The 15,685-nt window shown below is 39.3% G+C and overlaps 1 protein-coding gene across 1 annotated transcript in view; it reads right to left on the bottom strand.

Moving 5' to 3' along the window:
• CNTNAP5 (contactin associated protein family member 5) overlaps positions 1-15,685 on the bottom strand; it is a 1,036,258-nt gene that overhangs the window by 392,059 nt on the left and 628,514 nt on the right. The window contains exon 11 of the mRNA XM_070389061.1: positions 8,165-8,271. Coding sequence (XP_070245162.1) covers positions 8,165-8,271 — 107 coding nt within the window. The remainder of the gene's footprint in view (positions 1-8,164; positions 8,272-15,685) is intronic.

A 15,685-nucleotide genomic window follows, 5' to 3' on the forward strand; every position in this document is an offset into this window, starting at 1 on the left:
GGAAGTGAAGTTTTACATTGTAGGTACCAGACTTAGTGACCAATATCTGATTGACTTCATCTACTCAAAAGGTTTCAACAACTATATATCCAGTGATTCTGATCTTCCCCTTGGATGACCTGGTTCTGGGATGTCTACGTACTACTGCACTGGGAGCATGACTTCAAGGAACCATCATGTCCCAAACTGAACTGAAGATGGCATCTGCAAAGTCTTCCCCTCTGTCTCCACATCCTCTCTCTGTTCAAATGATCAGAAACCTTGCATTTGCCAGGCACCAGGCTAAATACTTTATGGGGATTCTTTTATCTAATCCTCATGATACTTCCATGAGGTGGCTGCTAGTTTTAGCTACGTATCACAAATAAGGACATTAAAGCACACAAAGCTCACAAAACTTGCCCTAGGTTATACATCTTGTAAGTTGCAGAGCCTGGATTTGACACAGGCTGTCAGGCACAGACCAACCTGGGGACTTAGTCACCACATCCTTCATTCATGAAGTCTTCCAAGTTACAAAGCTAAAAGTCATCCTTCTCTCTGCTGCATTTGATTTGGTTTGTCTTCAAGTCTGTTTGATCCGATTATATATATATATATAGTAAGGTCCCTTCTTTCCAGCTTGTTCTCACTCTCATTATTTGCTGCTCACACAATTGCAAATAGCATTGTATTTCTCCCTTGCACCCAACACATACCCGCCTTGTACCTTGACACCCGGCATGAAGTTGTCTTCCAACTTCAGTGCATGCTCTACAATACCATCACAGTTAGAGTCCCAAAAAGTAACTGATGAGTAAAACAACAACAAAATAATTATTAGCAAGTTAATTCTCAGTATGAAAACAAAACCAAAATACCATGGTTGGCTTCAAGGTGCTCAACAGAGAAACAAGCTCCCTTTCAATGAATCACCTATCTTCTCTTCTTTCTGCAAATCCTGTCTCTCTCTTCCTCCGTTTCACCCTAGATTCCAGCTGCACTAAGCATCTCATCATCCTCTCTGCTGCATGAACTTTCACGTATCTCTCTGTCACTTCAACTTGTCCTTTTTCTCTCTTATCCCTCAAGTTTCTGCTTGTGTCAATTATTGTGAAAACTTTCTCACCTCCCCCAGAAAGGGACAGTACCCTCACCCTAGTAACTCCCCGTTACTGTGTGCACCTATCTGATTTATCTACCCGTGTGTACAGCAAACAGCAGATATCTATGATGTGTCACAGATTAGACAAAAGATTGGCGACATAAAGAAGATTCAGGCACTATCCTTTCCTTATGGAGTTTCCATTTAATGTCACACCAAATTATCTTTTTTTCTGTTTAACTGTCTGTCTCAGCAATTACATAACATGCCCTTTATATCACAAATTCCTTGGATATGGTTAGTATAATATAAGCAAGACACAGTTCTTCCTTTAAGCAGTTTATCATCACTGCAGAGAAGTTAATATGAATAAAAATTGTGACACTGAAGATGGTGGTTAGTGTCATAAAATGAAGCAGGGTGTGGACTCAATGATTCATTACTGTTTTTGCTTTCTTTTTCTTCTATGTTACATATCTAGTTACATCTTGGAACACTTGCTGTTGGCTTTCAGAGTCAAGCATGGAGATGAATTTTCTTTAGATCTTCTTAGAAAACATGAAGAATACTAGAATATGAGTTGATCTGAGCTAAGAGATATGAGTCCTGCTTGTAAGTAAAACTCCTATTAGTAGAATCCCCTACCCTCTTCTAACCTTTTGTTTCAACTATGAAATATCATGTAGCAAGAGGACCATTTACCTACTGCTAAAACAGCTCAAGTGTTATCCCTCTGTAATGACTACCTTAGAGGCTGAGAGCCAGATGACTTGATATGCTCCCAATCAATACCTGGCTATTGATTGCCCAAAGGGAGAGGCACTACATCAAGCTTAGGAGAGCAAGAAAGCTGACATCCTCTTGCCAAGCTGAAAAGTGAACACTAGAGGTATTGTTAAGATGTCAGAGAGGCTACGCTGTGAAACAGGATTAGCAAAGGCCGAGAAAGGGTGAAGAGACCCTGCAAAGGGGCCATGTGAATGTGATCAGACAGAAGTGCTGAGAAGATCAAGGATGGCCCCACTCATTAGGCAACATATGGAAGATGAGAAGTAAGTACTTGGATCATTTACTGAGTCCGCTTAAAATGAGAGTAATTGTCCATTGTGTGGTTACTGACATCAGATGTGTTTTCAAAAGGTACTTATTATTGAATGGTTAAATACAATTCTGTGGGGACAATCTTATTTCTATTGTAATTCACCTAAAAACCCTCTTTTTCTTCCATCTTCCCCTTTCTTTCTTCATCATGAGAGTCAATAATAATTTCCATTTCAGGATACTAATATTTTAGTAAAAACACATGCAAAATGGTTTTATAACATATAGTGAACAATTCTGGCTTAGAAGATGAAATAAGATATCTCAAAAAATACTGATCAGTGTATAAACTGTAGCAAGATTTTAGGAAAACAGGTTGAAATATGAATCAAGACCTTTAAAATGATTCATCATCTTTGACTCAAGAATGCCATTCCTATGCCAGTTCAAGAGAACAAAAAAACATGTGAGGTTAAAATTTATTTAGGCACAAAGAAGCCCACTGTGAGGTTGGTTATAATAATATTTGGAAACAATACAGGGTTCATCATCCCCCACCCCCAAAAAAGATTAAAATAGTTGAATAAAAACAAAGTCATGAAATAGGCTATTTATTATATAGTCATTAAAGTGGTATTTATAGATACTGCAATAACATGTGAAAAGCTTTGGTAATAACGGAAGTGATCTCAGATTTCCCCTAGGGGAAAGTGCTTTATAGGAACACCATTTGGGCTTTAGCAATGAATAAAAAGAGCTATTTATTTTCCCTTTCTTGAGCCAGCAAATAAATGCATTGTCCCAAATCACAGTTTATGTATATTCTACCATCACATTTGGCTCTTGCCAATCTGTTTTTAATAGGCTTCCCTCATCCTTGTATTTAGTTTAATTTGAGCCATCTTTCAAGTGCTAACTTATCCTCTTTACTTCCAGGATGATTTCATTATTATTCTAGAACACAAAACTGTTCTCACCTCTAAGTCTTCTAGAACTGAATTTTCTGTTTGGTATCACGATATTCTACTGGGTGTCAAGTAATATGAAGGATATCATGAATGTCCCATCACTAATTCATATAAAGAGGTTTTCAAAATGTCTTATTGTTTGAGAATAGATGTAAGATATAGGATTTATCTTACATCCCAGTCAGATTCCCTCCATTCCAGTCCCAGCTCCTTCATTTGCTATAAATAGTTATGTTACCTTGAGTGACACTTTTGGGCTTCAGTGTGCTCATCTATAAAATGAAGAGAATAATAATATCTATCTCCCTTTATTGTTACATTGTAGATTGATCTATGTATTAAGCTCCCATAACCAAATTTCATTTTAATCTTAACTTGGATTCATAATATATCATAACAGATCTACATTAATACATTGAGTACTCAGTAATTTGGCTTCAATTACACAATCTTCTAAACTTGGACATTTTAGAAAACCAATAACTGTGGTAACTGTCTCTGGTGACTGGAAGATCTGATCAGTGGGTGGGTTGCCAAGACTTAATCTGGACTGAATGCATTTGAGTCAGTTCTGATAAGGTGGATGAACCTAGAATTCATTATACAGAGTGAAGTGAGTCAGAAAGAGAAAGATAAATATTGTATTCGAACACATATATATGGAATCTAGAAGAAGGATATTGAAGAACTCATTTATAATGTACCAATGGAGAAACAGACATAGAGAATAGACTTATGGACATGGAGAGAGGGGAGGAGAGGATGAGTCTAGGGAAAAAGTAACATGGGAACTTACATTACCATATGTAAAATAGAGAGCCAACAGGAATTTGCTGTATGGCTTAAGAAACTCAAACAGGGGCTCTGTATCAACCTAGAGGGGTGGGATGGGGAAGGAGATGGGAGGGAGGTTCAAAAGGGAGGGGATATATGTATACCTATGGCTTATTCATGTTTGACAGAAAACAACAAAATTCTCTAAAGCAATTATCCTTCAATAAAAAATAAATAAAAAAAAAATCTGGACTGAAAATACTATGTCACCTCCAGTCATCCTTCTGGTGAATAGTATACCACTCGGGATAAAACTGCTAACCAAAACAACTTACAGAGATAATAATATTTAATGTCAGTTTACTGGACAAATGTTGATTTCACATTTCCTCCTCCTATGAGGACCCTGCCACAGATGGGAAAGGACATGTCCTTTACTTATCAATTCTTTCTAAGCAGGAAGTTTTGAACAAAGTGTGTTTGAAAAGTCACAAAACTTGCATGCCCAAGTTCTTTATGTTTCATCAGATGAAGAGGAAAGAAAATTGAAATGGAATCATGACATATCTACTTGTAATACTATGCCTACTATGCTTAAAGACTTTGAGAATTCCCGTTGTACCATTCTTCAGAGTTCATCATGCCCTTCATTAAGCCAGACCCCTCTGTTAGCCACAAAGCTAGACAGAAAGAAGCAAATTCTGTCTAAGTCAGCCCTATTGGTTCACATTTACTAGGATGCACCAAGAATGAGGAAACCAAACTAATCCTGAAGAGAATGAAAAGACAAAAGACCAGTAGTCAAGAAATTATGTTTTTAATATCATCAGAAATGTTTTAAAAATGTGAAGGTCTTTCATCACATTTCAGAACATTTCAAAAATGTTCTGATTATGCATGACAGTTTCAAGAAAATAAACCCCTGTTGAGCAAGGACATTACCATTTCCACACAAGCAGGGTTGTGAAGTTGTTTGTTTTGCTTTTACCTGTCTTCTGTATTTTACCAGCTCTCGTTTCTGATCCCCCTCATTCAGAGCACATGCTTTATGAAGACAGAAACGCATGGCTTGATTTACTCAATCAACTCAAATCTGACTCAAAACAGTGCTTCTCACCCATTTGGAGGAGGAAGAGGGATTAGTCAGAGGAGGACAGTTCTTAAACTGCACAGACATCCAAGGTATGTGTGCCAAACCTCACAGCCACCCAGGCACCTCTGATCTGCCCTGGCTGGGTGCCCAGAGGGAAAGAATGGGTTTAATAGTATTGCAGCCAATGGTATAGACATTGAGCAATGTTACAGAAAGGAAGATTGGAAGGTGTTTAAAATAAGGAATGGTATTTTTAAGGCTTGATATGTTCAGTTTCCTGCTCATCAACTTTGACAGTGTTCCTTTGAAAATCAGAACTTCACTTCCATCGACTTTCAAGTTCACACTACTTTTATAAAGTTGGAGATCTATTTTTAGCCTGATAGATGTATAAATTTAAAGGAGGAGAATATCTGTAGAGATGGACTTAACGAAATATTGCTGAAAGTGAATAGAATAACCTTTAAAAATCTTAGGAATCTTATCCTGTGACTTGGCAGATATTTGGGTAATTTTGACTTAAATCTTCAGGCTTATCTCATCTCACTATTAACTTGACGGCCATTCGTTTGCCTCTGAGTTTCTTACAGCAGCACTTCAGTACAAACTAGACAGTCTTGTATGTGTCCTATAACGTATCTGTACAATTACAGTCTTTTCTTTAGGGATACATTTCTGGAACCAGACTCAACATTTATAGATTTGATATTTATTGAAAATCTTAAATAAAATCTTGCAATTTTAGCCTTAAAATGGTCTCCAAGATCTTGGTGCACACCCCGTCATGTCTAACTCTTTGCAACCCCATGGACTGTAGCTCACCAGGCTTCTCTGTCCATGGAATTTTTCAGGCAAGAATACTGGAGTGGGGTGCCATTTCCTACTCCAGGGGATCTTGCTGACCCAGAGATCAAACCCACCTCTCTTCCATCTCTTGCGTTGGCAGGCAGATTCTTAACTACTGAGTCACCAGGGAAACCTCTATACTACACTTGATCTTAGCCAAAAGGCTGAGAAGCAATTTAGTTAGCTTTCCTTTATAGGATCCACAAGAAAACTGAGGTCTGGAGTGTCAAAATTGTCTTCTTGTTCAAGTGCAAGAGCTTGGTCAAATTTAAATCTAATCTCTGTCAGTCTAGTGTTCACTATTCCAAATATCTAAATAGAAAGTTTTAAGAAATTTATATCATTATAAATCCAGGCAGTGTTTTTCTCTTCCACAGGCAATTAATAGCAATAACATCATCCCACAATGGCCATTGGGCTACTTCTTCTCTGATTTGCTTAGACTCCTCTATGACCATCATTGGTGAATAGTCAATTCTAAGGTATAAAAGAGGCTATAGAATGACTCAGGGGTCTTAAAGGATGAGAGCACCAATGCTGTTCATCCTGGACCAGACCCAGCTGGCAATTCCCTTTCCCTTTCTGCATTCTGTGTGCCATCCCAGGAAAAGCGGAGACTTAAGAAACACCAGTGAGATCAGGCCCTGAGGGATAGTCTCCCTATAGTCCTGAGAATAGCTCCAGCCTTGGCTTGGCTCTTACATTAGAAGGCCCTTCTTACTAGAAGGCCCTTCTCCTATGCTTCTACCTTCTTTTTTTTTTTTATGCCCTTTCATGAAGTCCAGCTGCAAATCCACCTTCAGGTGGTTTGAAAAATCTACGTTTTTGATTAGGCAAGTTACCTCCTGAAAAATGCTTCTACCTTCTAAGTCAATTTCTAAGTCCATATTTTCTGTGAAGTCTCCTACAACTGAAGCCAGCACTTTCCAGTCATGCATGCGTACTCAGTCATGTCCAACTCTTTGTAACCCCACGCACTGTTGCCTGCCAGGGTCCTCTGTCCGTGGAATTTTCCCCACAAGAATACAGAAGAGGGTTGCCATTTCCTCTTCCAGGGGGTCTTTCTGACCCAGGGATCAAATCTGCAATTCCTATATCTTCTTCATTGGCAGGCAGATTCTTTGCCACTGAGCCACCAGGGAATTCCCCTTCCAATCATATATTTCTCAATTAAACTTCAGTTCATGTCATACAGCTTACAAACAATCCTCCAAATGTCAAACCTTCTCTATTTCAACGTGTGTTTTTTATCATAACCCTGACGAGAATATAAAATTGTGGGAATCAGGACTCACGTTCTTCCTTTACTTTTTCCTCCTCACTCCTTATTCTTTGTGTGCTCCAATCTCCTCAGTTCTGCTTCCTTTCTTACTATTTACTGTCAGCATTCTCCAGCTATCTCCAAATAATTGCAGATTCCGTTTCCTTTTTCTTTTCCTTGTCTACCACTTCCCTACTACAGGATCAGCTCAAACCTTCCATCTGAAGCCTCCCTATCATGAGCATGCAGACAGTGTCAGTACTTATCCACAATCTGCGAGTTCCATTGCCTCAGATCCCATGGTAAGGGGAACCCTCTTTCCCTCTTGACATTAGGTACCCACATGACTTTGCCTGGCCAATGGAATATGAGTAGAAGTCATGTTTGGCACTCCCAGGAAGAAGCTTTTTTTTTTTTTTTTTAATCTTTGGTCACACCATTTGGATGTAAGATCATAATCCCAGGGATCAAACCAACACCCCTTCAGTGAAACCATGGAGTCTTAATCACTAAACTCCCAGGAAAGTCCCAGGTAAAAGCTTTTAAAAGCACATGTTTTCTTGGGCTTCCTTCTTCCTGCCATAGCAGTATTCCAGATGATGAAGTCTCTGTCAGCCTCCCAGAAGGAGAACGCCTTTGGAAGAGTTGGTCCCCTGTAGACCTGTGCTATGTAGGTAACATAGGCATGACTCAGCTGCTTATTACTTAGGCCACTGAGATTCAGGCTGCTTATTGAACAGCCTAATTTAGCCCATTTAGACAATGCAGTTGACTTCATAGCTCACCTTTATATGCCTACAGCACTTTGACTTGTCTCTGGCTCAACAATTACCTGACTTTCTGTCTGTCCTCTTGGTAAACCTTGAGCTCCAGAATGGCATGGCTTTGTACCAGTGCATCCTCCATGCTCTCCACAGTGCTTGGCATAGAGTAGCCTCTCAAGAAACACACAGTGAATGAATGAATAAAAAGTGCCCACCCTATGTTGAATATATTAATATTCTGACACTATTCCTAGCATTCCTGGAGTTTTGCCCTAGAATGGGGAATCTGGGAATTTTGCCATAGAATCTGTGGGGAATCATGAGTCTACTCACAGTTATGGCAGGTGGCACCTACGTAACCTGTGTCAGTGCAGTTACAGTAGAAGGTCGTCCAGGACTGGGAGCAGCTTCCTCCATGCTCGCAGTAGTTTGGCAAGCACCTAGTGAGAGATGGAGGAAAATCAAATTAAATAAACCAAATCAATGGAAATAAGGCGGGGGGATGTCTTATATTCAACTGAATGAGTTAACGGTGAGAGTCAGTCGGCTACGCTACTATGCCTAAGTGAGACTTGAATATGTGAACATAAGACAAGAATTTCCCCACAGAGGTGGGGTCCTTTACAGTGCCTGGTTCTCCTGGCCAAAGGAAGGCTCAGAGCTGATTTAGGCAATTAAATGAAGCATTTCAACATGGGGGCACATTTTCATTGACTTGAAGTTAATTTGAAATAGTCAGAATTTGTAAGGTTTTTCATTTGCCATAGAATAAAATGGACAAAGAGTGTAATTTTGCATTTTGGAAAGGTTTTACATTTTTAAAGGTAAGGGGAAAGGGGCAGATAATTGAGGTCATAATCCTCCTGCTTCTCTGTTGGGTGACAGACAGAAATCTATTTTAAAATACTCATGAAATTTGAATAGATGCTACATGTTCAGTTAACATACAAGGAAACTCTATAATTATTAAAATAGCCAATAACACCCTTAAAATGAGGCCTTAACTATTTGTATTGAAAACAGTATGATCATTTTGAAAAATATTTCACCATACACTTTAAAAACTTTCTGAAACACTCATGTAATTTGACCCAGCAATCACACTCAGATGGCTCTTTCTTAAGGATGTATCTAAAACTATAAAAACTATATGTACTAATTGTCATTATTCACAATGATGTTATGATGAATCCCTGTACTTTTTCTACATAAGATTTCTTAGGAAAGTTGTCATAATTAATATTAATAGGCTATCAAAAAGTCACTACAAATGAAATTAGCAAAAGGATTATAACAGACTGGGACTGAATTAAGTAGAAATTCAAGATATGAAGCACAGCCACAGTGAAATAAAACAAACACTTTATAGTGAAAAAATAACTAGAAGGACAAATGTTAAGTGCCATTTGGTTAATGGGAGTGAAGGCAACATTCAGTCCTTCTGGACAAAGACCCAGCTCAGCCATTTATACATGGTGTCTGTAGGTAATTCTCTTCACCTCTTACATACATATTTTAAATTCTCTACACGGCAGCCACTGTTGCTATTAAAAAATAACCAGCAAGTTTTCAACATGTGTAATAAACAAAATTAAAAGTAAAAGCCATGATAAATACTGAAATGTTTGAAAACAATCTTTATGGGAAGAGTAAAGTCTCACGAATTTCACCAGGGACAGGACACAAATGGTGAAATTACAGAAATGGTATAATACAACAAAAGGACTCATTGTGGAGCGTCTAAGAATGTGGGGCAAGAAAAATTAAAATGACTTACCCTAAATGTCCTATATAAGTACAAAAACTTCCAGCAATGATTACTTCAAAGCCCAGAAACTAATATTCCTGCCTATGTTCAGACATATTATTAGAAATTTTCTGCTCACTACAGCAAACATACAATTGTGCCAATAGGGCTTCTGTTTGGGAAAAGCTTATTGATAACGCCATAGTATCCAGCCATGGTTTAGAAACAGGGAAAAAAAGGGAGGGAACAGGATGCAGTAATTTTACTCTAGAACATGATCAAAAAATCCAACCAATCAACGAATAAACCAAAAACGGGCCCTTGCCGACTCCAAATTCTACCCTCTCTCTGGGTCCCATACACCCAGGTAGCTGGAAAAGAAAAGACAGTCTTATTACTCAAGACTGGCACATGTTTCCTCCCTCAACTCCACTAACTTCATGCTGTGGGGAATTTAAACTTGAAACATCAATGTCCTCATGAACAAAAGCCAAGCAAGAGCCTCTGCCTCTGGTTGTGCGCTGATGGACAGCCTGAGAAGGCCTCCCTGCCTCCACAAGTTTTCTTTTGACTCCCAGAGCCTCCTCATTTCTGAACACTGCTGCTCTGCAGGGTGATTTTCTCTAGCCCTGTCCCCTCTAAAATGCTCAAATTCTCACATGACATCTCTATAGCTGCTCCAACCCAGCCCATCCTACTCCACTCCCCCAATCACACAAACATACACACATACACTCACACATAGATTCAGCGTCCATGAGTGACAAATAATGGTATTACTGTTCCTCTCCCTCTGCCAACAAAAAGTTAATTGCTTTAAAGATGGAAAGCTGAGCAAAACCAGGTCAGTAGATATTTATCCTATAGTTCTTCTGGTTTTGGCACCAAGAAAGTTTAGATCAGCCCCTTTTTTGATGACTGAAGCTAAAAGGAAAAAACTCAGAAGTTCTCATTGGCCATGTTTTCAGCCATGAGAAGAAAGCTTATCTGCAGTGAAAGAAAGAGAAAAAAATGCTAAGTTTCAGAATGCAGAAGAAAAGAGAGGAGAGCATCCTGACAATGGTCATTAGTATATCCCTATTGTTTCAAAGATTAGGCTGAATCCCTGACCTTTCTGAGGGCCTGACTGCTTTAATCTAGCTTAGATTCTGTGAGACAATCCAAGATCTTTCTAGGAAAACCCCAATTTTAGTCAGGCTAGCTTGAGTTGGGACTCTCACATTTCCAACTAACAACCTTAACTTTTTATAAAACCACATCCTATAAATACAAACAGAAATGGGAACACATTTTTCCTTATAATTTTACACTTTAAATATTTTTAAAATTCAAGATTGCCAGGTTATCCCGGGCATGTAGGGAGAGAGATCTTATGGAAAACTGTAAGAACAACTTGGTTACTTTGAACATATGTAAAAAGCCTCACACAGACTGTGTTTTGTGTGTGTGTGTGTGTGAGTGTGCACACGTGCACACACTCAGTCGTGCCTCACTCTTTGCAACCCCATGGACTATAGCCCATCAGACTCCTCTGTCCATCGAATTTTCCAGGCAAGAATACTGGAGTGGGTTGCCATTTCCTTCTCCCAGGGATCTTCCCCACCTAGGGATCAAACCCACATCTCCTATGCTGGCGGAGGTTCTTTACTCCTGTACTACCTGGGAAGCCCCACAGACTTCGTATTGCAGCATTAATAAACTCAATTTACCAACAAATATGTAGGCTAGAAATTCATTTGCTTACGGTCACTCAAAACTGATGTATTTCTGAGAGAGAGAAAGGAAAAAATCTAATATTCCTAGAACAAGCAAGAAAATGAATGAGTACTTACAGGGCTGCCTTTGAGCTTGGTTCATTTTGGTTCAACACACACTGTAATTAGAAAATCTCATTTGTAAAGTAGACATGCAAAATAAAAGATGTATAACCTCAATTTGCTTATTTAAAAAGGGCAGTTTTAGGAGTATAATTTCCTTGTTCTTTAATCAGTTCATTTTAACTGGTGTTTTGTTTCTTTTTCTCTCTACTTGGCATACACTGAGCACTTAAGACATGAACCTTTAAAGAGGTCAATGTGGAACTACGGATGTGAAAAGAACTCATTAAATGTGAGGACAGTTACAATCTTAGGTGTAAGGTGCTGAATTCAAATTGCTAAGAGATAATCATTCTGAATAGCTACCTTCTAAAATCTTAATGATATTTCATATATAGCTGAATTGGATGGATGTGCCTTCCTGTAGTGTATGATGTTTAACACAGCTTTCAGCATAAACACAACTGTTGATGTCATACTCTTTAGAAGCCCAAAGAAGCATCAAGATGTGTGCCAGCAAAGACTTGGAGGGCAAGAGAGATGCATCAGAAGCTGTGTGCCTCTTTATAGGAGAAGCTTGTACATAATATGAAGGGGGTTGAATGAAAGAGTTGATGGAAAGGCACAAAAGAGTTAGAAGTATAAGAAGGAAAACATAATATAACAGGCACAAAAGTTATATATGAGTTTTATATAAGAATGTATATTTTCCACCCAAATCAAAACTTCTTCCAAAAGAGAAGGATCATTGCTAGTTGGGGCTGGAAACAAGGCAGGTAAGAGATAAAGCTGGAGGAAGTGTCCATCCACAATGGCCCATGGACCTCATTAATGGTCCCATCCAGCCTTCAGTGGTATATGGTTCTGGCTTCACTGTTGTTTGGCAGTGTGCTTTCTTGTTCACAGTGAGAAACGAAGGGGGAAAAATGTCTCCTTAACCATGCATAGCAGGGGAAATAGATAAACTGCTTCAAAGAAGAGCGTATTTTACAGAATATTGAGAGATTGATCTACCTGAAGACTAGAATCCCATTTCAAGCATCCTGGCAAGCATATTTTCTGCAAAACACACCTCCTCCGCATTGGAATTGTGAAGAACAAAGGGTCCCCTGCCATTTTCCTTGAGAAAGATCACAGTGATTCTCTCCCTAACTTAGCTTTCCCTAAGGCCAGGTACAGCTTTCTAGCTGGAGCAGATCACATCTCAGGGAAAGCATTAGGAAAGCAATGGTACTCAACATAGTTTTGAAAAAAGCAGTCAGTGTGTTTGCAATTTAGAACGTTTCACAGAATCAATATAAATTATTGGTTTCCCTTAAATAAAAATCAGATTACTGAGAATAGCCATAGCAAATTTCTTGATTTTCCATGCCAAATTTATATTTTGAGTTTAGTCTTTAGTAACTTCAAATTTTTATTTTGAGTTTTGTCTTCTCTTTTGAATTCCAGACCTATAAATCCAGCTGTCTGCTTCATAGTTCCACTTGAGTGTCCATCAGATGTTTCAAACTGCATGTCCAAACCTGAATTTCTGATCTCTTACCTTGCCTCCTGACCCCAACTTCACTACCCATATTCTTCACTATCTGAGGAGGGCAACTCCACACTTACCACTGTTCAGACTTCAACACTTGCAAGCCCTGCCCCCGCCCCACTTCCTTCGTAGCACACACCTCACGGACAAGCACGTGTCTCTGACTCCGCTTTAAGACTCTATCCTGCATCTGACTACTTCTCAACACCTTCTGCCACCATTCTGGTCTGAGTCAACAGCATCTCTTGCCTGAACATCTGTGTTTATCAGCCAACTGGTCTACCAGCTCCATCTCTGATCCACTCAGCACATTCCCAATACAAGAGCAAGAAAGACCATATTAACATCTAAGAAAGATAGTATTGAAACCCTTCAAGGGCTTTTTGTTTTTATCAAGATAAAAGCAACATTCTTAAATGACCATTTCTTGCTGATCTGTACTTCCATCACTTCTCCAAATTCATTCCTAATCTTTTCCCTTTTCTACATCTCCCCCAACCACGCTGTTATCTTTGTTGTCCCTAAAGCACACAAAAGATCCTGCTTTGTCAGTGTCTTTGCACTGAGGTTCTCTTTGCCCAAATGCTCTCCCTCACATGTCCAGACAGACCATGATTCACCTCCTTCTTGTCTCTGTTCAAAAGGCACCTTCTCAAAGAAGTCCACAACAGTCATGCTATTTAAAATTGCATGCTCCTGCAGTCCCACTGCTGGACATTTATCTGAAGAAAATTTTAATTCAAAAAGATACATGCACTACTATTCACTGAAAAAAGATTCTTTGCAGCACTACTTACAATAGACAAGAGGTGGAAGCAACTTACATGCCCATTGATAAATGAATGGATACAGAAGATGTTGTGTATGTACATACAATGGAGTATTACTCAGCTGTAAAAAAGAATGAAATAATGTCATTTGCAACAACATGGATGAACCTGGAGATTATCATACTAAGTGAAGTAAGACAGATAGTGAAAGACAAATATCATATCATATTGCTTATATGTAGAATACTAAAGAGGATAAAAAGGAACTTGTTTGCAAAGTATAAATTGACCCACAGATATAGAATACAAACTTATGGTGACTAAAGTGCAAAGCGAGGAATAAATTAAGAATTTGGTATTAACATATGCACACTACTATATATAGCATAGATACACAACAAGGACCTATGCATAACACAAGGAATACTACTCAATATTTTGTAATAGCCTATAAAGGAAAAGAGTCTTAAGAAATGAATATGCTGCTGCTGCTGCTAAGTCACTTCAGTCGTGTCTGACTCTGTGGGACCCCATAGACGGCAGCCCACTAGGCTCCCCCGTCCCTGGGATTCTCCAGGCAAGAACACTGGAGTGGGTTGCCATTTCCTCCTCCAATGCATGAAAGTGAAAAGTCAAAGTGAAGTTGCTCACGACCCCATGGACTGCAGCCTACCAGGCTCCTCCGTCCATGGGATTTTCCAGGCAAGAGTACTGGAGTGGGGTGCCATTGCCTTCTCCGAAAAAAAAAATGAATATAGGTATATGTATAACTGAATTACTTTACTATACACCTGCAACTAATGCAACATTGTAAATCAACTATACTTTAAGTTTATAAAAGTAAAATAAAATGAAGTTGCAACTCTCCTCCTCTCTGCAACACTAATTCGTTTTCCCAGCCATTCTCCTTTTTCATTCTTAGCACTTCCTAACTTCTAATTCAATATGCACTCTGCTTATTCATTACTCTTACGATTTGTTACCTGTGTACTTCCCTGGTGATGTGTACTTCCCTATGTCTCAGACAGTAAAGAATCTGCCTGCAATGCAGGAGACCCAGGTTTGATCCCTGGGTCAGGAAGATCCCTGGAGAAGGAAATGGCTACCCACTCCAGTATTCTTCCCTGGAGAATCCCATGGACAAAGGAGCCTGGCGGGCTACAGTCCATGGGGTCACAAAGAGTCAGACACTATCAGTGCTTTGTTACCTGCCTTCCCACAAAGGAATGCAACTTCCATAAAAGCATAGGTTATTGTCTATTTTTTTCACTGAGTACTTGATGTAGTAAAGAGAGTAGCACTCAATAAGTGGCTGTTGATTGAATGAAACAACATATAGTCTGGGGGTACAATCACCAGCTAAAGCTATCTTTATTTAGCTTAACCTGTCCAGTTAACCATAGACCCTCTGACCTTTACTGTTACCTTCCTGACACTGAGCAGCACAATAAGAGCTGACTGGAGTAGAGGGGAGACAAAGAGCTACACCTTTTCTTTTTTTTTTTAAGTGGTGAAGAAATATTGAGACAAGTAAAGGGAGCCTTCGGTGCAGCCATAGGCAAGAAGCAATTTAGAGGCGGAAGAGAGAAACAAGGTACACAAGGGAAGAGGTAAGATGGACACTATGAATGGGATCCTTTTTGGTGGCCTTCAAGGATGCAAGTAAATTCTGCAATTCCTTTTTATTACTTGTATTTTGGAGTCCTGACAGCTCTATATCTGAAGCAGTTACACAGATAATTTTCTGCAAATTGGTCAGAAGCATATGCTTTTTAAATGAGGTGAAATAATGCAACTTAATGTTCCTTTGAGGGCTTCCCAAGTGGTGTTAGTGGTAAAGAACCCGCCTGCCAAAGCAGGAGATCTAAGAGATGACGGTTTGATCCCAGGTCCCAGAAGATCCCCTGGAGAAGGGAATGGCTACCCACTCTGGTATTCTTGCCTGGATAATTCCATGGACAGAGGAGTCTGGCAAGTTACAGTCCA

This window comes from Bos mutus, chromosome 2 (genome assembly GCF_027580195.1).
Source record: "Bos mutus isolate GX-2022 chromosome 2, NWIPB_WYAK_1.1, whole genome shotgun sequence".
Taxonomy (NCBI): domain Eukaryota; kingdom Metazoa; phylum Chordata; class Mammalia; order Artiodactyla; family Bovidae; genus Bos; species Bos mutus.